The 24,782-nt window shown below is 34.3% G+C and overlaps 5 protein-coding genes across 5 annotated transcripts; 4 read left to right on the top strand and 1 right to left on the bottom strand.

Moving 5' to 3' along the window:
* The first annotated feature begins 2,944 nt into the window (after positions 1-2,944).
* LOC114735668 (transcription factor bHLH25-like) lies at positions 2,945-4,326 on the top strand. Its single transcript, XM_028923383.1, has 3 exons — positions 2,945-3,017; positions 3,113-3,487; positions 4,258-4,326. Exons 1-3 carry the CDS (start codon positions 2,982-2,984, stop codon positions 4,324-4,326), a joined length of 480 nt encoding a protein of 159 aa, XP_028779216.1. The 5' UTR covers positions 2,945-2,981.
* Positions 4,327-6,487: 2,161 nt separating this feature from the next.
* LOC114735672 (3-isopropylmalate dehydrogenase 2, chloroplastic-like) lies at positions 6,488-11,267 on the bottom strand. Its single transcript, XM_028923386.1, has 11 exons — positions 10,940-11,267; positions 10,407-10,536; positions 10,186-10,297; positions 9,569-9,644; positions 9,293-9,381; positions 8,148-8,234; positions 7,532-7,648; positions 7,290-7,397; positions 7,141-7,194; positions 6,906-7,058; positions 6,488-6,677 (listed from the first exon to the last, which is right to left on the bottom strand). The coding sequence occupies exons 1-11, from the start codon at positions 11,163-11,165 to the stop codon at positions 6,603-6,605; spliced, it is 1,227 nt and encodes a 408-aa protein (XP_028779219.1). The 5' UTR covers positions 11,166-11,267; the 3' UTR covers positions 6,488-6,602.
* A 1,272-nt stretch (positions 11,268-12,539) lies between these two features.
* Positions 12,540-14,612, top strand: LOC114735669 (pentatricopeptide repeat-containing protein At1g80550, mitochondrial-like). The gene has a single exon (XM_028923384.1). The coding sequence runs from the start codon at positions 12,547-12,549 to the stop codon at positions 13,876-13,878; it is 1,332 nt and encodes a 443-aa protein (XP_028779217.1). The 5' UTR covers positions 12,540-12,546; the 3' UTR covers positions 13,879-14,612.
* Positions 14,613-17,228: 2,616 nt separating this feature from the next.
* LOC114735667 (putative UPF0481 protein At3g02645) lies at positions 17,229-18,924 on the top strand. The gene is made up of 2 exons (XM_028923382.1): positions 17,229-18,081; positions 18,206-18,924. Exons 1-2 carry the CDS (start codon positions 17,229-17,231, stop codon positions 18,922-18,924), a joined length of 1,572 nt encoding a protein of 523 aa, XP_028779215.1.
* A 1,943-nt stretch (positions 18,925-20,867) lies between these two features.
* Positions 20,868-24,063, top strand: LOC114735671 (uncharacterized). Its single transcript, XM_028923385.1, has 9 exons — positions 20,868-20,967; positions 21,104-21,276; positions 21,566-21,657; positions 21,795-22,082; positions 22,394-22,452; positions 22,558-22,594; positions 22,700-22,771; positions 22,892-23,219; positions 24,001-24,063. The coding sequence occupies exons 1-9, from the start codon at positions 20,868-20,870 to the stop codon at positions 24,061-24,063; spliced, it is 1,212 nt and encodes a 403-aa protein (XP_028779218.1).
* Positions 24,064-24,782: the final 719 nt, after the last annotated feature.

The following is a 24,782-nucleotide window of genomic DNA, read 5'->3' as shown; positions in this document are numbered from 1 at the left end:
AAACTGAAAACTCGAGAAGTCATTACTCTTTTTTGAGCATCTCCTTCTCTCATCAAAGTGGTGAAAGTTATATGTGTATGTACCTTTTAATATAAATAATAAGGTCAATAACATGTGAATATACACATAATGATCAAAGAGAAAATTGAGAAAAAAATCTCTCATAAAAGATCTAATGGTGAGAAGGATTTTGATAAATTTTTTAAATGATGTATATATGTAAAGTATCAATACTTTAGTTCAGATCCTTTTTATTAATAAAATTTCTAGGCTTTTCTTTTTTCTAATTTTCTTATGAATACACGCACACAAACTATATGAACATATGTATATTGGATAGAGAAAGAGAGAGAACAAACTTGAAGAGAAGAATTAAGGGGGAGAAGTGTATGACACACTAGCAAGGATCAGAGTTGCATGCCATGATTGGGCTTCAAATTCTGCATTTGGCTGCAAATATTGCAGCCTCAGCTGTGAGAGAGAGAGATAGAAATTGAAGAAGGAAAGAGGAGTCCATCCGGAATTTGGAAAAGCGTTTCCTTTCCTCTTATAGCCCCCCAGCTCATCCTTCTGATTTAGGATTAAACTAATTGCTCCTCGTTTCACACGCAACTCCTTATCCACCGTTGGATCCCTCACCTTCCACGTGTCACCATCTCACTATCTTCACCATCCAATTTCTTTCCCCTTGGTGCTTCTCGCGCCTTTGGCATTCTCCCTTTTAAATATTATTTCTTCTTACGCTTGGTGTGAAGAAATATAATAATAAAATAATGCGAACCATCTCCTGCACAATAATAATAAATATTTGTTCTTTTCACTTATCTAAAACCAGCTCAAATGGTAAAAAAATAAGCAGATTGTAAAAACATTTTTGATATAATAAAAACAATTAATTTGTTCTACTCTTTTTTTTACCTCTCCTGTTTGAAAGGAATTCCCAAAATGAAATTAATTAAAGTGCTCTCGTCTTACAATTTATTATGGCTCCATGGTGGATATCAATATCCAAGGCTTCAATCCTCCATTTATATACACATATAGATGGCATGTCAAAACATCACAAACCTTAAAAGAAAATAATTTATTAAACTTTGATACATTCTTATTTTCCTCTATTACAGGTTAAAGAAACTCATAATTAAAAGGGAAGCAAATATATTTTTATTCTATTATTTATAATTTTATATATATCCAACGAAAAACTACAAGTGAAAGACAGGAATGGGCCCATATGTTTGATAGATGAAAACGCCATATACTTAACCTCTTTAAAAAGTTTTCTACCTTTCTGATTCTATTGTCTTTCTTCATTGTATCATGCCTTTTTTTTTCCCCTACACCGCAAGTTATCATAATGAGGTTTTGAATTTGAATATAATATTGACATGTTTATATGTACAAGTTTATTTAAATTCATTGTAAAAAAATTATGTCTCCTTTTTTTTATTGACCAGAGTTTTGTAATCTCAACAACCCTAAATATTATTTGTGCATTCATGCAATCAATGGGAATATTTTGAATAAAAAATTATAAATTTAAAAGACAAAATGAATTAATACGTCATATTTAAGATAAAAGTCAACTTCCTATCTAAATTTATATTTAAAATCGGAATTAGTATTATATATCAAATTATCATATAGAATAGTACTTGAATTTGGTGATTGAAGAGTAAAATATCTGTTAACACATGGCCCAAACAACTCTCTGATGATCCTAGGAGCAGGTCCTATCAAAGTCGAAGACTATAAGGGACAATGCCCTGTTTAGGATTTTATTCTATGTTTCTAAAAATTAATTTAATTTGTTGTATATCCCATAAAAAAGGTCAACCCAGGAAGACTAATTAATTAACCACATCACAGGTCTCCTTTAATTAATTAATTATGTCCCATGCCATTCATGCCTTCATATTATATACAATTGTAGGAATGATCCTCCATCCTGTGCCCCTTCACCATGCTCACTACTGACTATATAATTTTTCTCAGTTACTTTTTAACCTTTCATGCCTTATCTGGATAATGATTGATTTAGGGGATGTTTGGGAATTAGGAGAAGTACTTTTTAAAAACACTTTTCTGTAAATTGAGATAAACTCATCAACATATTTACTTCGTATACCGTAAAATCACTTCTGAAACTATGGTTTAGTTTTTATCCAAACACCCTTTTAGTAATATTTAGGAAAAAAGTAACTCTAAAGGGGGGCAAAAAAAAAAAAAGACAATATGCCAATTAGTTTGTAATTAGTTGGTGCTTGTTTCGGATTTCAAAACTCACTTTGGAGCTTCAAAAATCAGTTGGAGGCAAACATATATAGATGATGGCAAAAAGATATTTTTTGCTTAAAAGTTACTTTAAGGTTGAAACATTTTTTTATTTTAACATTTGACTTTTCAATTTTTTTTTTTAATAACAGCCCTTTGAGAGTGTTCTTTTTTTTAAATCTTATTACCAAATATCCAAACAACCAATTAATTCAGATCAAGACTTTGTTACCAGAATGCCTCTGTCCAAAGGTTGCATGTAGGTGGACGACCAGCAATAACATTGCAGAATCAGCCAGCCGCATACTAACACCGCACTTATTATTAGGATTTCCAAATGGTCTATTCCGAGAGGTCAGATGACTGACAGGTGTAATCTTTAGAATCTGACGGTGGAAATGCTAGTTGCATGTTTAGCGAGCACAACATTTTCTGGTATTAAACTTTGAAACAGGGTCTTGTCCATGTCTCGTTTCCTCTTATTTTAAGATAAAAAGCTTTCACTTCATGCATTATTATACGCAACTTGACCCACCATTCTCCCACCCTCTTCTTCTTCTTCTTCTTCTTATCCTTTTCTAAACTTCATTTTTCTGCAGAATCATCATCATATATATATATCACACCCAGAAAACCAGAAGATATATATCCACATCGATTATCATTCATTCTGATGCTGGTGATCTAGCTATCTTTCTTCTTCTTCCATGGAGGGATCTGGAGAGAATTGGCCCCATTATCAGGTAGTAATTATATATTAGTTACACACACACACACACACACACACTATGATCATCATTCTGGTTGATTAATGAAGAGGTTGATTGATGAAATGTAGACGGACATTAATGCAAACCTGGAGAAGGCGATTAACTATATGAGCTATCTGGAGGGGCGAGTGAGAGAGCTCGAGAAGCAGAACAAGACAAGTGCGGCGGAGACGTCCGGAGGTTATAACAACAACAACTACGACGATGGCGCGTCGTCGTCGTGCTGTGAGACCGGCGGCGGCGGCGAGTGGTATGAGGCGTCGCTGCCTGAGGTGAAAGCTAGGGTTTCCGAGAACGAGGTGCTGATAATAATTCACTGTGAGAAACAAAAGGGCATTATGCATAAAATAATGTCTCAGCTTGAAGCTCTTAATCTCTCTGTTATCAGTAGCAGCGTTTTGCCGTTTGGGAAATTCACCCTTGACATCACCATTGTTGCTCAGGTAAGTACATGAGATACTCTCAATGATCATACTTATTATTAAGAAATTAGTTAATTCTTTTACTGAAGTGTTTTCAATTAGTAACTTGTTTGCTTAACATTTTATATTTTTCAAAAGTTTGAAATTGTATTTTAGATCAATGTACCAATTTTAATATGTAAGACATAAATATATGTGGAGGATTATTCACTTATGAAGAATATTTTTCTTAGGAGAACATCTTAAGATGAGAGATATTAAACAACATTTCTTCACCTAAAACTTAAAGCCATTAAGTTTATGAGTTATTCTACTTATATGTTTCTCTTTTAGCCCTAATTAACTCTGGCTTATAATATAAGAATTAATTGAGGATTGAATTTGATTCTAAATATGTAAAACCTCAACTTATTTTGTCTTTTATCTGTATCATTTTTTTCCAAACTGATTTATTTATTTTATAAAGTAACATATAATCAAACATTTTATATCAAAAAAATTATGTGACATTTGTAATAATTAACTAGTTTATTTGACTTTCTTAATGCACCTATATTAATTAAGTAACTTTTTTATATTTATAAGAGAGGGTATGAGATTTAATTTTAATTCTGTGCTTATTTAATTTCAATAATGTTAAATTATAGTTCGCTTCTCTACAATTTCTTAATTTTACTTGTGAAGCTCTACGAATTTCAAGTTTCCCACAAAGTTGATGGGCTTTGAAGTTATTGAGAGAAATTACAATTTCTTACAAGTTTCCCACAAAGTCGAACAAATATGTGTTGCAGATGGGGGAGGAATTCAACTTGACGGTGAGTGGCATAGTGAAAAGCCTGAGACGAGCTATCTCCAAGTAATTAACAGAATGAACGAAAGGTTGAAGAAGAAGAAGAAGGCTCATGAGACTACTGTTGAAGAAAATTGGTCATTATTAATATTATGGTAGTTTAATTAGGGGACTGGAAAATTTTGAGGAAATTAAGAGCCTTGTAATGCTTGTTTTAGTTTAATTTAATTTACTTCGTTGCCTTGTCTAATCCTAATCCATGCATCTGTTTATTTCAGATCAAAACTTTCAAATCTTTTCAATTAATTTTGCATTATTACAGTTTATACAGATAGCTTCAGTGAAACATGAGCATCTCGTTTTCAATGCAAATAAAGAGATAATATTAATTGAAAAATATAAAATGTTAAATTAAATCTTAACTTATCCCATAAATAATATTGATGTGATCACAATCTTTCATGAACCTAATTATTAATATATTGCTGTGCTTGACATTTCAAATCATTGAAGCTGATTTGGGAAGTGGTTATACGTCGTTGCGGAAGCTATGATCGAACTGTTTTTCTATTCAGTACCTTTTAGGGGCAAATTATAATTATAAATGGCACAAATAATAAAAAATTTATTTAAAATCTTAATAAAATTTCTCCATTATTATTTCCTCCTTTTCTTTTATAAGAGATAATAAATTAAAGCAGGTTGATAAAAAGTTGATTAAATTAGTTAGGAAAAATATGTAAAAATTATAGTCTTTTTTTTTTTTTGAATAGAAACTGAATCTCATTACTAGTAACAAACAACAAGTACAAAGTTACTCTTCTTGATCAAGATCCACCCCATGGATGGAGCAAGTGGAGATTGATCAAAGATACAAAAATTTTCATCTAACCTGTGAGAAGCTTTCTCTAATTGATCTTCTAAAGTAAGGTTCAGCCTAGAACTATGCTTGACTAGGACCTCCCAATCTAGATTAAGAAAGAATCTAGTATCCTGCATAATGTCTCTATAGGGATGGTCAAATCGCATCCCCTAAGGCACAAATTAATTGCCTCAATACAATCAGAATGCACTACAATATTCTAAACCCTCTATTCCAACAAATTTGGAACCATTAATAATCCCAATGAGTTCTGCAATTGCCGAGGGAACAGAGGTTAGTTTAAGCTGAAGCCAACAATCCAACAGCTCTTTTTTTCCCCAAAATACTTAGTTTTGGAGAGAGATAAAGGGAAGAACAGGAAAATTATTAATCGTGAGAGAATACGTGGCGGAGGGAGAGTAGAGTGAAAGAAGAATTATGCTGTGGGGACGTGTGATAAAGAATGTATTAATATTAAAATGAATAATTAAATGAGGTAAAATGAAAAATTTAAAATTTTTTTTTGAAAAATCATTTTAAATGTGGAACAAACGATATAAAACTTGTCACATTCCACTTCGTGCTCATGCTATTTCACTTGAGTTTTTAGTTGCTTGTAGTACACTTCACATACAGAGGAAATTAATTAAGCCACTATTACAGTGAACTTGGGTTTGAACGGTGAATTAATGAATGAAAGCACCAATAACAGCTCTCCAACTTGATGCCAGGAACCTTTTAAATTTATTTGCTTATATATTGGAGATAGATGGAAGTAATTTTTTTTTTTTTTTGCCAAGAAAAAAATATCTGGGGAAAATAATATATTTTGTCTAAAACATTAATTTTTTTTAATCGAGTATCATTAACTAACTATAAAACTTCTCAACTAATTAACTATAAATAGAAAGTTTGAATTTAATCTTATAACAATCATTAGTCTTTTTAAAAGAGATGAAAAGACATTGCATTTGGACATAAGATAACGATGCGGAAACCGATTGACAAATTACATTTTCACGTATTCACGTTATGTTATCAGTTTTTTTTTTCTTTTTTAAATTTAAAGAAGTGCAGTTTCCACAAGAAAGCTGCAATTCGAACGCCAGCATGGAATTCAGACGTATAGCTTCACCCATAGCGTTTGCGATGATTGACACTTTGATCTTTTATGAAAAGGAAGCCTAGACGACACTGATTCAAGCCTAATTACATACTCAAGCAAGAAAATTCCACATTCATTGGACCCTACTGTGAGTACAGTAGTTGAGTGTAGATTATCAAACTACATTTTAAATGTTCCCAATTTTCACTAGAACATTTTCTAACCTCGCATAAAAGGAACCTGGAATTCTCTTCACTATGGAAAAAATTTTCTGCTTAGAATCCACTAGAGAAAGCATGGGTAAATCATAGTCCATCAGAAGAGATCTTCAAGCCAAACCCAGCACTCAAATTTTTGTGGATGGATATCTATGTCTGATTTATACTGCAGCAGGAACTTGCGATTCAACTGACTTCATTATCTCTTCACCTATTTGTGTGCATCCTACTAGTTTCTGCATAAACAGACAATGCAGGCGTTACGCAGTGCAAGCCAAGTTCATTTAGCAGAAAGATGAGAATTACATGAACAACAAGACAAAAGTTAATAGAGAGACACGAAGAGATATCAATGACATAATGGAGAAAGAGTAAAGGGAAGAAACATAGTAGGCATTTGGCTTTTTAGTCTATTTAAGTGTAATTGAAAAACTTCTTGACATTACGCCAGCCAGCACGCTTACTGTTCCAGCGGAATATATGTCAGCAGTTCGAAATCCCCTGTTCAAGGTGTCCAAAACTGCATTTTCTATTCTCTCAGCAGCCTTATCTTCTCCAAGACCATACTTCAAAAGCATAGCAGCACTAAGAACAGTAGCAAATGGATTTGCTTTGTCCTGTATAAAGATAATTATGTGGTTGTAATGGCTGTTGCGTAAAGATAAACAACCAAAAAAATGGAGAGTATAAAAAACCAACCTGTCCGGCAATGTCAGGAGCAGAACCATGTATGGGTTCAAAAAGCCCAGGTCCCTGAGCCAATCAGAACCCAATGTGGTCAGGTGAAAAAGATAGTCACTCACCCTAAACATGCTTGTCATCTTTCATTATAATGAAAATTTTCATACCGAATTCCCAAGACTTGCAGAAGGAAGCATCCCAATACTTCCAGTGATCATTGCAGCCTCATCTGATAGTATATCCCCAAATATGTTGTTTGTTACAATTGTGTCAAACTACAAAGACCGGCATCAAACATTGTAACTTTTGCAATTTTTGAATTTAAAGAATTTTCGTTCTGTTAATTGCATTTAGTGTAGCTTAAATTGAAATGGAACTCAGGTTATACTAATACATTCCATAAGCAGACCTGTTTGGGATAGCGAACTAGTTGCATTGAGGCATTATCAACATACATGTGTGAGAGCTCAACATCCGGATATTCTTGTGCCATTGCCAGAACTCTTCTCCTCCAGAACATTGATGCCTGAAAAAAATAGACACGCCAGACTCATTAAGATATGTTGGAAAAGGACACAAATGTATCATGTACCACGCATCTTTTCCTCATTACTATCATTAGTAGCCAAATCATAGGCAAGTTTTAAATTTTTAATTACTTTTCAGTCATATAAAATTTTGCAGATAATATAACTTGCATCTTTGAAGTTTTATTTAAAAGTTTCACAAATTGACTCGTGCTGCAAATTATTCCGCATATGATGTTTATCAAAAAACTGCCAAGATGTGTCTTCATTAAAAGTTTCACAACTTTAATGAGAAGCTAATCTCTGAAATCTTTTACCCTGACGCAACGACAACTAATTGAGACATATATTGTAGAGAACATAATAAATGTACATGAGCACAAAAAAAAAAAAAATCAGTATATCACTCAATCTCACAACCAGAGACTACCCACAAACTTACTGTGATTATTCAAATAGTACAATTGCCAGTAACTTACTGGATGAAGTAATAAGTACCTCTAACACATTAGCTTTGTCAACAGAACAGAGTTTCCCACGCCGCTTCCGAGCAATCTCAAATGCAAAACGTGTTATGCGATCAATCTGGTGTAAGAGTTAACAAACGTCAGAAACAGACAATCATTTTTTTTTTTTTTTGAGGTGAACAGAAAGAGACAGTCATAGTTTTAGGGATTATGACACTTATCATAAGGACAGGACACCAGCAACAAATCTCAGGAAGAAAAATAGTTTTTTTGTTTTGGTGACAAGAAAAATAGAAGTTCTTTATGGAGGGAAAATAAAATGTGAATCCCACAACATATACATTCCCATACACTTCCTCTTAGAAAATGCTAGTTCTCCAAAAGGACCTTAGAAATTCTTCCAAGGGACAAAAGAAAAACACAGCACGAACATGACATGACATCACATGATAGAAATTGCACTGCAACTACCATCTTTTGGCAGAATTTGCAGATTTTTAATGTACTATAAAAAGTAAAAACTAGCCCATATCTCTCTAATTTGGAATGACTATAAATTTTGATTCAAACACCAACTTACATCCTTCAAACGAATTCTATTTCTCTAGCAAATTCCTCCAAGGTAAACAGTCTTTACAAAACAGTCACATGCATATCTTCTCTAGCAGTCCCAAGCATATCAAATTTTTTTTAACCATGCTAACTCTTATCCATGGTGATCCCTTATTTTTATTCTTCTAAGCTTTTCAATTTGCCCATTGTTGTCCGTATACATCAAAAGCATATATATATATTCCATTAAAAAAAGGTAGTTATATGGTTCCCCCCTTTCTATCTTCAGTTCTCAGGTTCCGCTTTTAATTATTATCAACCTCCTTGTTATATTCAAATATTTTGGAGAAACTGGAATTTGCAATAAAAGAAGGATCAAGAAACACAACATCCTTCATCAAATTAAATTATGAAGCCACAAATTGCTTAAAGAAATATCAAATTCAGATTAGCCATAGGTTATAAAGTTCTAGAAGAAAATCAATAGGAAGACAAGATAAAAGAAGTTATTAAAATAATTTTTCACAAGAATACATATGTTAAGCAGCAATGGCATGAAGAAATGATAACATAATGATATCACAAATGTTTTATCCAGAGGACCAACTTGGACAAGTAAGATACCTCATGTGCAGCATAAATCTCAGTATTGAAGCCAGTATCTTCACCATTTTCATTAGTACCGAAGCCTCTGGGTTTTCCGAAGTAAATGCCTAATACAGCAACACAGCAACAGGCTTAGCTACAGTATTTCTAAATTAAAGAAAATGGAAAAAAATGAATAATAAATAAAATATAAATAAATTCAAAAGTTGTTAAAATAGTTGACAGTTACTATTCCAAAGATCATAAAAGAAAATCAAATCCACTGTACACAGTCAAAATCAAAGCCCGACAGACCTCCAGTGAGTTCCCTTACAACCATGAGGTCAACCCCATCAACAATCTCTCTCTTCAAAGTTGAGGCATCCATTAACTACAGGACAATTCACAAAAGTTTATAGAATGCCAAAGCCAACTCGAAAACTAATACAAAATGGTAGATACTGGGTAAGGGATATCAGTTAGCATCTGATGTATAATATCAAACATGAAGTCGTGCTCTATGGCATTATAATATCGAACGATTCAATAACTGTTGCACAGAATAATGCTAATATTTCGCCAGAAACTATGGTTAAACTCAGCCAAAATTCTAGCCCAGGATGAGGATTTAAAAGAATATTAACTGAAATAATGACCTATGTTCTTAGCGAGTAAAATTCTTATTATATGATGCGTGAATGTATTTGATAGCAAAGGTAGAAGCCAGACTTGGCTTCCTTCTATTTACATTCCTGCTTATGTGATAGCGGGGCATAAGATAGAGGGGAAATTAAATTTCCTGTGTTTCAAATTTCACAAGTCAGCATGAGGATATTACATTTTCTTTTCTCGTCACATAGGATATTACATATTCCATAAATCTTATACCTAAATATCAACTAAATGATTTTCCAGGAGAATTAAACTTTTACCTGTGGGAATACAATAGCTGGTCTCAAATTGGCAAATACTTTAAGACCTTCCCGTAGCTGAAGCAAACCAGTCTCTGGCTTTAAACGCTTCTCATTGTTATCCCATTTATACCTTAAGTAATTAAATGAAAGGACACATAATGTCTAGTAGAGGGAAGAATTTGAGTATAAAAGTGGTCTAGTGTCAAATTCCAAACAAGAGTCTGTGAAAAGATAGCTACCCTCCAATTGCGCCAAGAAGAATAGCGTCAGATTGCTTTGCTACAGATAATGTCTCGTCTGGTAATGGGACTCCTGTCTCGTCCAATGCAGCTCCACCCAGAAGCATCTCGCGGAAATTAAATTTAATCCCTGATTTAAGAAAGGAGGAGATGCTAAAATAGACACACAGAGGGGGTAATGCTTGGTAGGCAGAAATTACAGAACTCTTCGTTTTCATCTTATAATGCGTCACTTTAAAGTATGAATTCTATATAGGACAACACAATAAAGTAGCCAGTCCACTGAGCTAAACACCATTATTTCTAGAGAGAAGCAAGTAAGCTTTGCATAAACCTGAGTTAATTCTAAACGCCGTCCGTTATCAATACAACCAATGGGAGATTATCAAATTCCAAGTACAGGAATCACATGAAGACTAAATAGCGCAGCACAAATCAGAGACTTTAAAATTAGGAGAAGAAACAGGACAGAAAGAAGGGAATTTCAACTCTAGCCCACAAAGCATGCGACCCCATTAGGGGTTCGAACGGACCTTCGAGAGAGCCAGCAAGATCGAGAACATTCTTGGCAACAGCGGTGACTTCAGGACCAATGCCATCGCCAGGAAGTAAAGTGATGGAGTAATTGCGTTTGGAAGGAGGGGAGGCAGCGGAACACCTGACAAGGCGATGCTTAGATGATTTACTAGATGACAAGTGAAAGTTTTGAGGGAATGACCTGAAAGCTTTTACAGGGAACTGAAGAGAAGCCACCGCCATTTTTGTAATTGGAAAGAAATAGAAAAAGCAATTCCGACAGGCGGCTGTATAGCACAGGAGATAGGGAGAGGAAAGAGGGAGAGAGCATAGAGGTTGAAATTTTGACTTTAACCCATGGAAATAGAATGATAGAATTTCCATGGCTGAAGTGAAGGGTATGTTCCCATTTCCCTTGCACCCGGCTACCGAATATCACATTTCACGGTTAACTGTTAATTTTATTTAGATTGAATTAAATCACATAAATAAACAAAATATTTTGAAAAAGTTCCACAATTGTTAAATTTTGTTAAATACTTCCCCCCGTCTCTTATTATAAAAAACATAGGACTCTATTATGTAGATCAAAAAATTAATTAAAGACAATAAATAGGTAAAAATTAGAAGTTTTTTTTCCAAAATACTCTTATTTATGAGAGGAGAGGGTATAAGAAAAAGAATTAGAAAATTATTATAATAAAAGAAACTATAAAAGAAAGAGAATATGTGATGGAGAGAGATGATGGTTTGAAAAATAAGACAATAAATATATTAAAGAGTGGATGATAGTTATTGATTATAAAAAAGGATGGAGAGAGTAACTGTGTGTGTCTCTGTATAAAAATGCGAAACAAAAATATTCATTTTATTTTGCAAATATGAGACCAAAGTAAAAATAAAAGAAATAGATATTACCTCCAATCCTTAATATAAGACTCTGTTTGATTTTTATTTTAGTCCTAAACATAAAACCCCAATCCACTTTGTCTCTTATATTTATACATTTTTTTTCAAAATAGCCCTTCTAACAATGATAATTCTAGTCAATAAACTAGATTAGCAAAAATATTTTAGGAAAGACAACATCTATTTAGGACAAAAAACTAACTCAACTTATTTCTTTAATCTCCTCAAATTAGTCAACTGGCTCTTATAATTAGGACCGGAGGTAGTATAAAATAGGAACAACTTTGATCATGTCACATTTTTTTTAAAGCAACACATCTCAGACATTTATTATGTTTTATTCGAACTTGATAAAATGCAAAAAAATCAAGTGAATAAAATTAATTACTCAAGTATGAATAATAGGAGTTCCAGGTTCCAACGTAGAAAAATGTTTTAATTACAAGATAAATGTATAAATCAATTCAGAACTATATGTATACATATTGCATATTTAAGAAATTATATATATAATACTTTTAAAAAAAAGAGTCAGATATGGAGATCCAAGCCTTGTTCTTGTCTTGGGAACCAAGAGGATTAACCCGGGTCGGATTATAATGCCTTTATTGGATCTTGGTCCGCTCTGGTAAACCATGGATCTTATGGCTCCATCCCTCGGCTCTAAACGCATCACTGCTTCGGTGATGGGTTTTAGCACTTGCAAAACCTCCCGATGGGTTTGCCCGCCTCTTGTCGCCTTCGATTCTTCCCTCATCTTTGTTTCATCCAAACCCTTTTCTATTCCTCCAAACAATTTCCCCACCAATCCCCAACACTCGAACCAAGTTCCAGCAATACTGATCCCGCAACAGTTCGTGAAACTTTGTTAACCTTCCGCAATGACTGGAAACGCGCATTCGAATTTTTCAATTGGGTCGAAAGAGAATACCGTTTGCAGCTCCCCACTGATACATATAATTATATGATCGACATCCTTGGTAAGTTCTTTGAGTTTCAACTTTCATGGGATTTGATTCAACGCATGCGGCAAAATCCATCTTCTTCTCCGGACCATACCACATTTCGAATCATGTTTAAACGTTATGTTTCGGCTCATCTAGTTAATGAAGCGATAGAGACATATGAAAAGCTTCACCAATTTAATTTAAAGGATGAAACTTCGTACTGCAATCTTATTGATGCACTGTGTGAGTACAAGCATGTGGATGAAGCCCAAGACTTGATTTTTGGGAAGAACAAGAACGGAGATGTGGAAGTCAATGTAAAATACTATAACATTGTTCTTCGTGGGTGGTTTAAATTGGGATGGTGGAGCAAGTGTAGGGAGTTTTGGGAAGAGATGGATAGAAAGGGAGTTCAAAAAGATGTACATTCATATGCAACATATATGGATATAATGTGCAAAAGTGGAAAGCCTTGGAAGGCTGTGAAGTTATTCAAGCAGATGAAGAGTAAACGGATGAAATTGGATGTGGTTGTCTATAATATTGCTATTCGTGCCATAGGTCTTTCACAGGGGGTTGATTTTTCAATTAACCTCTTTCGTGAAATGAAAGATTTAGGGTTTGAGCCTTCTCTCGTAACCTATAACACTATCATTAGGCTTTTATGTGATAACTACAGACATAAGCAAGCACTTGAGATGCTTGGTACCATGCGTAAGAATGGATGTCAGCCGAATGCTATTTCATATCAATTCTTTTTCGCGTGCATGGAAAAGCCTGGGGATATACTCACATTGTTTTATAAAATGATTGGAAGTGGAGTTCGACCAAGTATGGATACCTATGTTATGCTTATGAGGAAGTTTGGGAGGTGGGGATTTCTTCGACCAGTATTTTTATTGTGGGAGAAAATGGAAGAACTTGGATGTAGTCCAGATGCATCTGCTTACAATGCTATGATAGATGCTCTTTTGGATAAGGGATTATTAGACATGGCCAGGAAATATGATGAAGAGATGCTAGCAAAAGGACTTTCATCTAGGCCAAGGAAAGAGTTGGGGACAACGCTGGAGGTGACAGGAGAATCCCCTGGTGGATAGTTGTGATTTTTTATCCTATTATTTGCATGTGCAATGTTTGTATATATCTACAGGCGCGAGTCTCTTTTTTTCTCCAGTGGTATCATTGGGGAAAAGCAAGCAAGGTTGAGAAGATGCAAGATACAAGTATGCTAGAATTTGAAAATAGCATAGCATAGATCGAAGGTGACTTTAGAGGAAGATGAGAAATGTTGACACGCCCATGAAAGAGAAAAAAATCAGCAAAACAGTAACAAGCTTGTTCTTCTTTGACTGTTGACTCTATATTGTGTGGATTCACAGCTCGACTCTCCCTAATTTGCTTGGCTGATGGTGGTTCCTGACATGACTGATTGTGATTGGTTGATTATAAACCTCTACTAGGCATATGTACAAATATAAGTCTGATCTGCTGAGATAATCAGCCTGCTATTTAATTTCCCTAAACTGCTAAAGGTAGTTCTGAAATGCAGTGGAGACTTTCACTTGAAGAATTATGTGAGCCTCGAGTGCCTGTGCCTGGTTTTGATCATAAATATCTGTACATAGTGACTTGCCCCTATGGACTACTCAGGTTGCCACTTGTTATGCTTTTATTGGTATCATGTTCTCGTTTATTCTGTGGTCAAGCTGTAGAAACTATGCTAGATTTGTCTAGTCGGGTGGGTCGACTAAATTCAACCTGTACTATTGGGCTTTGAGTATGGTTTCAACATTTGCCTGGGCATGCATTAGAGAATTGAGATTTGAGAAGTCCGAATATGGCTCCACAACCAACCCCCCCCCAAAAAAAAAAAAAAGGATTTCATAGAAGATTGCAATCACCAATCATCAATATCAATATATCTTTAAAATCTATTCCTCCTTGTCATGAACTTTAATACTTTTTTAGTTAATGATAATTTTCTTTTGATGTACAACAACTACAAGTCTTATCCGAGGTCAACTATATGGATTAGACGGTGTCATTATACTTTATTAACTATGGAATCTTTGGATAGATTGGTAATCAAAAAGTCTTGCTCAATAACTTGAGTATTCTTCTCGATCTTTGTTAGGACTACTGTTGGAAATCTAGGAAAATACATGTGAAGGAAAAGGTACCTCTTGTTCGAAAGAATTATGATTTGCTATTTTGAAGGAAGAAATAGAGAGTAGGGTAGTTACGGGACTACTATAGTCAAAGTCTATGAGTTGGGGGTTGTAAAAGTTACTTTTTGAGTCTTCAAAATCTTCACTTTGGTCCAGCGGGGGAAGGCAGAGAAGAATTATGAGAAGTATGGCTAAGGCCTTTGAAGGGAGAAAGCCAATCCTCTCAAAAGATTGGTAAACTTGTTATCTGTCTATGTTCGAACTGCTATAGTCAAAGTCTATGAGTTCGGGGTTGCAAAAGTCACTTTTTTGAGTCTTTAAATCTTCACTCTGGTCCAGCGGGGGAAGGCGGAGAAGAACTCTGAGAGGTGTGGCTGATGCCTTCGAAGGGAGAGAGCCAATCGTCTCGCAAGATTGGTGAACCTGTTATGTGCCTATGTTCTAGTATGTGTTGTATGTTGTGAGAGTTGTGTCTGAGTGTATTGTATCTTTTGCTGATTATATTTTGTGTTGCAATCATCCTTATGCAGTAATAGTATGTTAATCTCAAGTATTCCCATTGTGTGTTGTTTATTTCTAGTTTTTACTCAGGTTATCAGCTTGTAGGAGAGGGTCCTATCAGTCTTCTTCTAACCCATTTTAGAGGGTCTTATATTGCTTGATCTATCCTTCTTATCAATGCATTCTATGAACGTGCGTTTTTTACCATTTTTTCTTTGTTAGGTGCTCTTCAACTCTTCTGCATATATATTCAGTGTGAATCTTATATTTTCTTGTATGACTATATATTCCTTTCAATATTCTCATCTCAGTCATTCTCACTTTATGCTCATGTCCCTTTAAACTCTAACATTTAATGCCATATAGCAACACTAATCTTATAACAGTGTGATAAAACTTTTACCTTATTAAGTATTTTTAGGTCACAAATAACTTTGGTAGTCTTTCTCTACCTGAACCCCTCAATTTGAATTTCATAATTAATATCTCTATTAATTTCCTCATCTTTTTGTATAATTAATCTCATATATTTGAATTTTGTCATTTGTGGAATGATTTAATTGTCTCTTTATGTACATAAGAACATTTACTTTAACCTTCTTGTATTCATTAATCATTAGCATTGTTCTTTTTCTGTTCATATGTGAAAACACCTACGATGACTGGAAGGAGTAATCAATCTCGAAGGTTTTTGCCCTTATTAGCACCCTCTCCGTGGACAAAAGCCTTTTGGAATAATCCATCTCAAGGTTCTGCTTTACTCTCACATATAAAGAGCTTTTAATCTCTCCAGGCATTGCGCATGAAAATAAAATCTAGTTTTCATGAAAAAAAGAAATTATTTTATTGTTGTTAAAAAGAAGACCACATTCACGTCTCAGAGCCTTTCACGGTTACTGACGTTTAAAATTTCAATAAAGTTAATATCTTTTCATCCTTTAAATTTACTGCAAGGAAATGATCTAGGTTGAGGGGTGATCTATGTATAGTATAGCTGGATCATCAGTATGCCTTGTAAGTATGGCACAAACAATGGAGTCCGTTGTAGTATTCTTTTGTTTTAAATAAAAATATATTTTGTAATATAATTTGTACTAAAAAATAAGTTTTATATTTAAGACCGAAGGAGTATAAAAATTGCAAAAGGTAATACAAGGTACCATATCATTTTTGTTTCAATTTTATATTCATGAAGGGTATGACTTGCGGACTCTTTTTTTATCAGACACACCAAAAAGACGTAATCATGTCGCGGAGTGTGATCTTCAATTTGCCAGATTATGTTAATTTATAAATGCTAGTTGGGTCACTTGAAAGATGCTACCTTTTCTTCATGTTAAAGGAAACTGTTGATTTAAGGAAACGAAAGAATAATTCAAAGAAATCTTAGACTAACTCCCTCTGCTCTTATAGCAAGGAAGGTCTGGGTTTAGCCAATTGCAAAATAAAATATTGCAACTAATTATTCTTCCATTAAAATTTTCTAATGCAACAGACTGTAAAGTTTCTCTTATAATATTCATAAAAAGCACGTTTAACCTATGCCATTTTAACCATGCGAAACTTCACAATATTTCACTTTAAGATGACTTCAGAGAATGCTATCACTAAACCTTGCTGGTGATGAATAGCTCTCATGTTTTTTTAAAGCTTCAGTAACGCTTTCACAGGTCCTATGCCCAATTAAAGCTCCATTCTCCCAACTCATTCTTCGTTAAATATATCATCGAAACTGCTATTTCCTGCAGTAAGTTCATCCATTAGTAAAATCATATAACATGTCTTCTCTGAGGTTCACAATGTCAGATGACTCTAAATCCAACTTTGATGAGCTCAGATGGGTCATTCAAATCCGTAGAACACTTGAAGAAGAACTTGAGGATGATGGTGAACTACCTGTATCCATCTTCAATGTTCCCAGGCTCCTCATGGTTAGTGATCCAGATTCTTACGTCCCTCAGCAAGTTGCAATTGGTCCTTATCATTACTGGCGTCCAGAGCTTTATGAAATGGAAAGGTACAAGCTTGCCGCTGCAAAAAGGTTCCAGAAACAACTACAAAGCTTCAAGTTAGAAAACCTCGTGCAACAACTGACAAAGTTGGAGCAGAGGATTCGAGCATGCTACCACAAGTTCTTAGATTTCAATGGCGAAACCTTGGTGTGGATGATGGCGGTCGATGCCTCGTTCTTGCTTGAGTTCCTTCAGGTTTATGCCATCCAAGAAGGATCAAAAGTACCCGGAGTTTCCTCAAGGTCTATGTCTCATTTGGTAGATTATGCAGGGAAGAAATCAGCTCATAATGCAATTTTGAGAGACATAGTAATGCTTGAGAATCAGCTTCCCTTGTTTGTTCTGAGAGAGATGTTGGAGTTCAAGTTCACATCGTTAGAAGTTGCAGACGACTTACTGTTTTCAATGGCCGTAGGATTGTTCAAAGAACTTTCTCCTTTCAAGCTGATGGAGGATTATCCAAATGTCCAAGTCTCAGGGTGCGCTCACCTGTTAGATTTCTTTTATGACATGATCGTGCCCAAATTGAAACAACAATCTGATATAGTCGAAGTTGACGAGGTTCAACTTGAAGAAGAGCAAGAGAGAGAAAATCAACCCCAAATCCAAATCCAAATATGTAAAGAGATTCATAAGTGAGCTCTGGAAGGTGCTTTCAAACATAAACAAAGGGCCAATACGTCTGATCAAGAAGGTACTGCTATCTAGACCTCTGAGATTCATCGTTAAGTTGCCTTGGACAGTCATTTCCAACCTTCCTGGACTTAGAATTCTTAAAGTGCCTGTTGAATCCTTCTTCTTTTCCTTGCTAGATAAAGAACAAGAAAACCCAGAAAATGGGGATTCGAGCTCAAATAGTCTCAATAATAAACCACCATTAGTGGAGGAAATTGCTATTCCATCAGTTTCAGAACTCTTAGACGCAGCGGTTGGTTTCTTACCCACAAATAAAGGCATATCAAGCATTAATTTTGATGCAAAAACGCGCACATTTCACCTTCCCACCATTAGTCTAGACGTCAATACTGAGGTGGTGTTGAGAAATTTAGTTGCATATGAAGCATCAGCAGCATCAGGTCCGTTGGTTTTGACACGGTACACTGAACTGATGAACGGGATTACAGATTCTGAGGAGGATGTGAAGATACTAAGAGCACAAGGGATTGTTCTGAACCACTTGAAGAGCGATGAGGAGGCTGCTAATATGTGGAACGGGATGAACAGTTCAATAAGATTGACCAAGGTGGCATTTTTGGACAAAGCCATTGAAGATGTGAACAAGTACTATAATGGAAGATTAAAGGTGAAAGCTTGGAAATTAATGAAGCTTTATGTGTTCAGTTCATGGCAGTGCTTCACATTCCTGGCTGCCATCTTGCTCTTGCTCTTGATGACCTTGCAAGCCTTCTGCTCTGTTTATACTTGCAGTCGCATATTTCAGGTGGATAATACTGATGAATGATTCATTTTCAAATTAACTGAAATTTCTCTTCTTCTTGTTTTCTTGGGTTGAGTTTGGAGTGAAGCAGCTTTCCTCAAGCTTGTGTTTAAGTGGCTGTGGGTTCTGAAAGAGAAGTGCATCGAGCCATTGACTATTTGATTTGTGAATTTTGACTCTCCACTTAAGTGATTGATAACTTGTTGAGATTTTCAGTTGACGCTGGTGTATTTTTTCTTTTTGGTGAGATATTGTATGTGCACTTACCTTTGATTGAAAATGAATTGGGAAAAAATATGATGTGTCTATATATAAAATAAAAAAAAGCTTTTCAAAATTTGTAATTATCTTTTTAAAATTTAAACCCTATAGAAATATGTGAAAAATAAGTGAAGGAATAAAACAATGCTGAAGAAAGCTCAATGAAGTGTATGGAGAAAGCCAGATTAAAAGCAACGCATAATAATTCATGACTTATTAATAAACAGTGTGACTCTTTATTAATTTTATATTTTAAATACTCATGTGGGTCTCATGTAGTATTTCGTGTGGAGGCTAATAAATTGGTTATATTATTCAATAATAGAACTTGGCAACTTGCTATTAAGTTCATGTTTAATAATATATTTAATAATATAGTAGTTAATTAAACGTCTAATTAGGCCTATCCAAAAAAATTAAGCCTAATAATATGAGTCATATGGATAAATGTGCTGTGGTTAAGTGCTTGTGAGTTGTAATCATTACAAGCATTGCAAAAGTTGAGGAAAAGTTCAAAGAGATCTTAAGTGGGATGGGTTCAAATAATTTATTTCTGTACTTGGATTAGTTTATTTAAAATGATTTTATACTATAATAGAAATGTAAGGAAATTTTATCTTGTAAAATGCAAAAAGAAAACTTTTTTTTAAAAAAATGATTCTCTTATTTTCCAAGGCCAAGGTTATACCTGTTAACAACATAAACTAATTTTTTCTAGAATGTTGAAGGCAAGTTCCTTTTAACCAAGTTTATTACTTGCACGGAGACTAATTATTAAGGATCAAACCTAGCAAGGTTTATTTATTAACCAAATGGGGTAAATTAAAAAAGCTAATTAAATTATTTAATTATAATAAATATGACCTGATAATCTCCTTAAAATATCCATATAATATTAGATATTAGATATTAATTTATACATCTAAGTAAATTAATTTTGAAAAATGACAAATATTAAAAATAAAATAGATAAAAATCCTATATTCAGCGGCTTGTAAATATCTCTTATAATTAGCACAGGAGGAGTAATATTTATTTAAGTAGTTAGGTATGATGACATTTATGGTAGAAAACTACACTTTTCTTTTCTTTTCTTTTTTGGGTGAAAGAAAATTACACTTTTCTTCTATAAAGCCTACAACCCTCAATTATTCACTCTCTTAATATGTTTTCGGAACAATTTTTTTTTTGTATCCTTGCGTATCAAGGAGGAACGATTTTTTTTTCCCGTTTGTTTTGACTAATAAGTCAAAATTTTCCGGATATTGTGCAAAATTAATATATAAGATATCTAAACAAAAAGGTTTTAAAATAGAGAACCCAAGTCTGTGGGTTTGATGAAGCCTAACGAACATTTGAAATTTGCACAATCCAAATATAGTAATAGTGTCGTATATACAGCTTTTCGTTTCTGGTTCTTTCTTCTTTTTTCACTGAGGTTATTGTTTTCTTCATATTCTTTATTGCCTCCTCCTCTTTCTTCCATCCTGGGAAATTAAACTTCTGAACAAACCACCTGCAATGTCGCTATAATATCAACAATCACCCTATCTCTAGTTATTTGCGATTTGTTCCCAATCTCAAATATGCAGTTTTAGCATCATCATCATTATTAATTATTATCTTTGCGCTTTGGGAACAATACATATATATGTGCGTGTGTGTGTATCACAATCTCATGAATTTCCCATAATTTGAAACTCAATATGACGACGGGTCTCAATCTCAGACTTCATCCTCTTCTTCTCATCTCAATCATTTTTCTTATTCTTTCACCAACGTTCTTCTCACCCTCCCATGCTGAAGGTAACGCAGGTTATATCATTATTATCATCATCGTACGTACGCATTTCCATGCATTTAGAATCTGCAGAAAACTTGATTGTTTCTGCCATATTATTAAACCAATTTTTGTATTAAATTAAACAAACGTTGTGTTTAGAGGATGACGATGAAACCATCATTGCGTGGAAGAGAGAAAGGAATCAGTTTAATGCGAGTAATAATAACTCAACCTTCATGTTAGCTGCGGGAAGAACTCGCAGGATTGACCCTGCCAATCATTTCCAGTACTATGAGGGTGGCTGGAATATTATTGATTCACATTATTATGCGGTGAGTGATAAAGCTTTAATTTTTATATCTCCCCAATATATGTTACAGCTGATCTAACCATTTTGTATTCAGGACAAGATTATATGTATAAAGTTTGAGGAATGTAACATGGATTTTCACATTGCAGAATTATATATTAAACTATTTGATATTTGATGACAAAAATGATCATTTTCATTCGTTCCCTATCCTTTCTGGTTTTCTGTACAGTCTCTGCTATATTCTGGTGCTCCACCACTATATGTTGCAGTCGTATGGTTTTTGGGTGGGATCATCTTCTTCCTCATAGCTCTTTGCTGCTGTTGCTGCTGCTGCAAGAACAATAGAAGAAGCAGTAGTAGTTATTCTCGAACAGTTTATTGGGGATCTCTCATCTGCCTTGTTCTCTTCTTACTCATGGCTATGTAGGGTACTCTAAAAACTTAATTATTTCTTATTAACTTCACTATATTGTGAGAGTTTGGAAACATATGTATATATATGCTTAGGGTTAAGTGGTATATTGATATTGGTTTCAGAGTTGGAGGGGCTATGCTTTACACTGGACAAGGGAACTTTAAGAAAGCTACAGACGCAGTGATAGATAATGTTGGGAGAAAAATAAGTGATGTGCTTGATCTTTTGAACGGCGTGTTGAATAATCTTGATGGGGCTATGAAGTTAGCAGTGGGTGCATATTCTCTCCCAGGAGAATATGAGAGGAACATTGAACAGTTTCGTGAATTGGTGCATAGTAATTCAAGTTCTAATCCCAGGGTCATTCTGCAGAATTTTATCTCACAAGCAGACAAATTTCTCAGTGCCCTGTGAGTGAACCTTTCTTCATATAATATATAGTGCACACACCCATGATCAGGAGTAAGATTTTACACACACATATATATGGGTTAATATCTTCGTTGGTTCCTATAGTTTGATCCAATTTTGATTTTGGTTCCTACAATTTCATAAGGACTTGATCTAAATTTAAGAGTATAAAGACCATTTGTTAAATTCAAACCAAAAAATTATGAAACTGTAAGACTAAAATCAAAATTCGATCAAACTATAAAGACCAACAATAGTATTAACCCTATATATATGGGATTTTAAGCTAAACAGTGGTTATTATCTGCAGAAGCTATGTTCTTATAGTTGTTACTGCTGTGATGCTCTTCTTGGCATTCATTGGCTTCAGTAAGTATATATAGTAACCCTTTCATCTAATGAATTCATTATTTCTCTTGTCAACACAGAATCTTTTTGGCTCATATCATTCTATGGTTCTAATTATTTTTGCAGTATTCTCAGTTTGCGGCTGGAGAGGCATTGTCTACTTGTAAGTGACACTGTTCCATTTAATTTGATTTTGTCTTTCTATACTTATGTACACATTGTACTTACACAGAACCTGATATGAGTGAAAAATACTAAAATTTTGCAGCCTGTTCTTCATTGGGTGGATTTTTGTCACAAAAACTCTAATACTGAGTGCTATATCTTTAGTTGTTAAAAAGTGAGTCCCATTCATTATTGTTGACACAACATTCTATTTCCAAGTCTTAAAGCTGTAATTAAGTAGAAAAAGCTGATTAATTCATTTCTTTTGTTTATGAAACTATAAACATATATATAGTGGGGTAGGAGACACATGCGTTGCAATAGAGGAATGGCTAGAACATCCCCAGGACCGTACATCTCTGAGTGAGGTCATTCCTTGTGTGGATGGACCTACAGCTCAGAAAGCACTGGACATAACCAGAAACACCTCATTCCAGATGGTGAATATGGTTGATGATTTTGTCAAAAATATAGCCAACATTGATCCGCCCCCCGGTGCGCCACCGTCGGCTTCATACAATCAATCTGGTCCTACTTTGCCTCTCCTCTGCAATCCATTCAATTCTGACATGACTCAACGATCATGTGGTCCTGAAGAAGTCCCCTTAGATAATGCATCTCAGGTAACTGCATATTTTGTTTTATTAGCAGTTTCAACTTACGCATAAATTGAGCTACCTATAGAAACTTCACATTGGTCTCATAACCTAGTTTATGAACTCAAACATGTGATTGAGAAGAAAAACTAAAAGGCCCATATCTATCGAAACCATTGTTATGACCAACAAAGAATATGAAAGGTGCTTTGTTTGATTTGAATTATATGAAAGTTCATTTAGAACATGAATCATTGAAAAGAGATAACAAGATGAGAGCATGAGACTCATCAACCATCATTTGAGCATCCCTCTAATGAATTCTGAGTAACTTCAACATTACATCTTCATCCAAACTTAAGGTACTAAATTTATACGTCTTGTTTGGTACAAAGCATTGAGAATGAGACATAGGGATTAGGATTGAAAGTGAAAAAATCTATTAAAAAAATATTCGGTATGAGAAATTGCTTATATACTTGGGTACCAAAGGGGGACCATAGGTCTTCCCACATATATATGCTCCTTATCTGGTTTAATTTTATCTGACGTGAGACTTCTTCTCCCTAGCAACTCATACTTAAACACTAACATAAAAACAAATCCTAGGTCAATATTAAACATTGGTGAAATCAAATGCATTTTGAGTGATCTCGATATTACATCTTGATCCAAAACCTTAAGGCATAGAACCTGTAGGCCTTTCCACACACACACACATATACCTCTTATCCAATCTGATTTTATCCAATGTGAAAACAAGAGATTATACAAAATTCTTATAAAGAATGTGGCTGATAATGAGCAGGTATATGAAAGTTTTGTGTGCAATACATCCCAAGATGTGGGTGCAGCAGTGTGGGAAGACTGACACCCAATTTGTACGAACAACTGATGATGGCTGTAAATGTGAGCAATGCACTGTCTCAGAATGGTCCAAAGCTGATTGACTTGATAGATTGCACCTTTGTTGCAGAAATATTTGATGAAATCAGTGAGCAATATTGCCCTCCCATGAGGCGCTTCTCTGGTTTCATCCTCATTGGCTTGTTGTTGCTCTCAATTGCACTTCTCTTCTCTGTCATCTTGTGGTCGGTTTTTGTTAGACAGAGACACCGTCAAATGTCTTCATACAATTTCCGATAAACATAATATATATTCTCTGTATCATCAAGAGAACATTAAATTTGAATATACATGGGTATATGTCTGCATATAGCATACTCTCTGTGAATCTTTCATTCGGATGACTTTTTTCAAAAGCCAAAGAAGATAGATAAATGATTGTGGAGTCAAATTTTTGGCATCATACATTCTCCCACCTTTTTTAATATAAGAATTAATTGAGGGTTCAAATTTAATCCTAAATATAAAATCTCAATATTTGTGTTTCATATTTATTATTTTCTTCTCAAACTAATTTACCTAACTTATAAACTTATATAATCTAGTGTTAGACTGAAATATTTTAGGGACATCAACTTACATTTGTTATAACGAATTACTACCTCTTACCCTTAATATAAGAACTAGTTAACTAATTTGAATAGATTAAGAAAACTAGTTAAGTTAGTTATTTGTAATAAATAG

This window comes from Neltuma alba, unplaced genomic scaffold (genome assembly GCF_004799145.2).
Source record: "Neltuma alba isolate B1F8T4 unplaced genomic scaffold, ASM479914v2 tig00013245_pilon, whole genome shotgun sequence".
Lineage (NCBI taxonomy): Eukaryota > Viridiplantae > Streptophyta > Magnoliopsida > Fabales > Fabaceae > Neltuma > Neltuma alba.
Note: the sequence above shows the minus strand (reverse complement) of the source record. Positions and strands in the feature narration are given on the sequence as shown.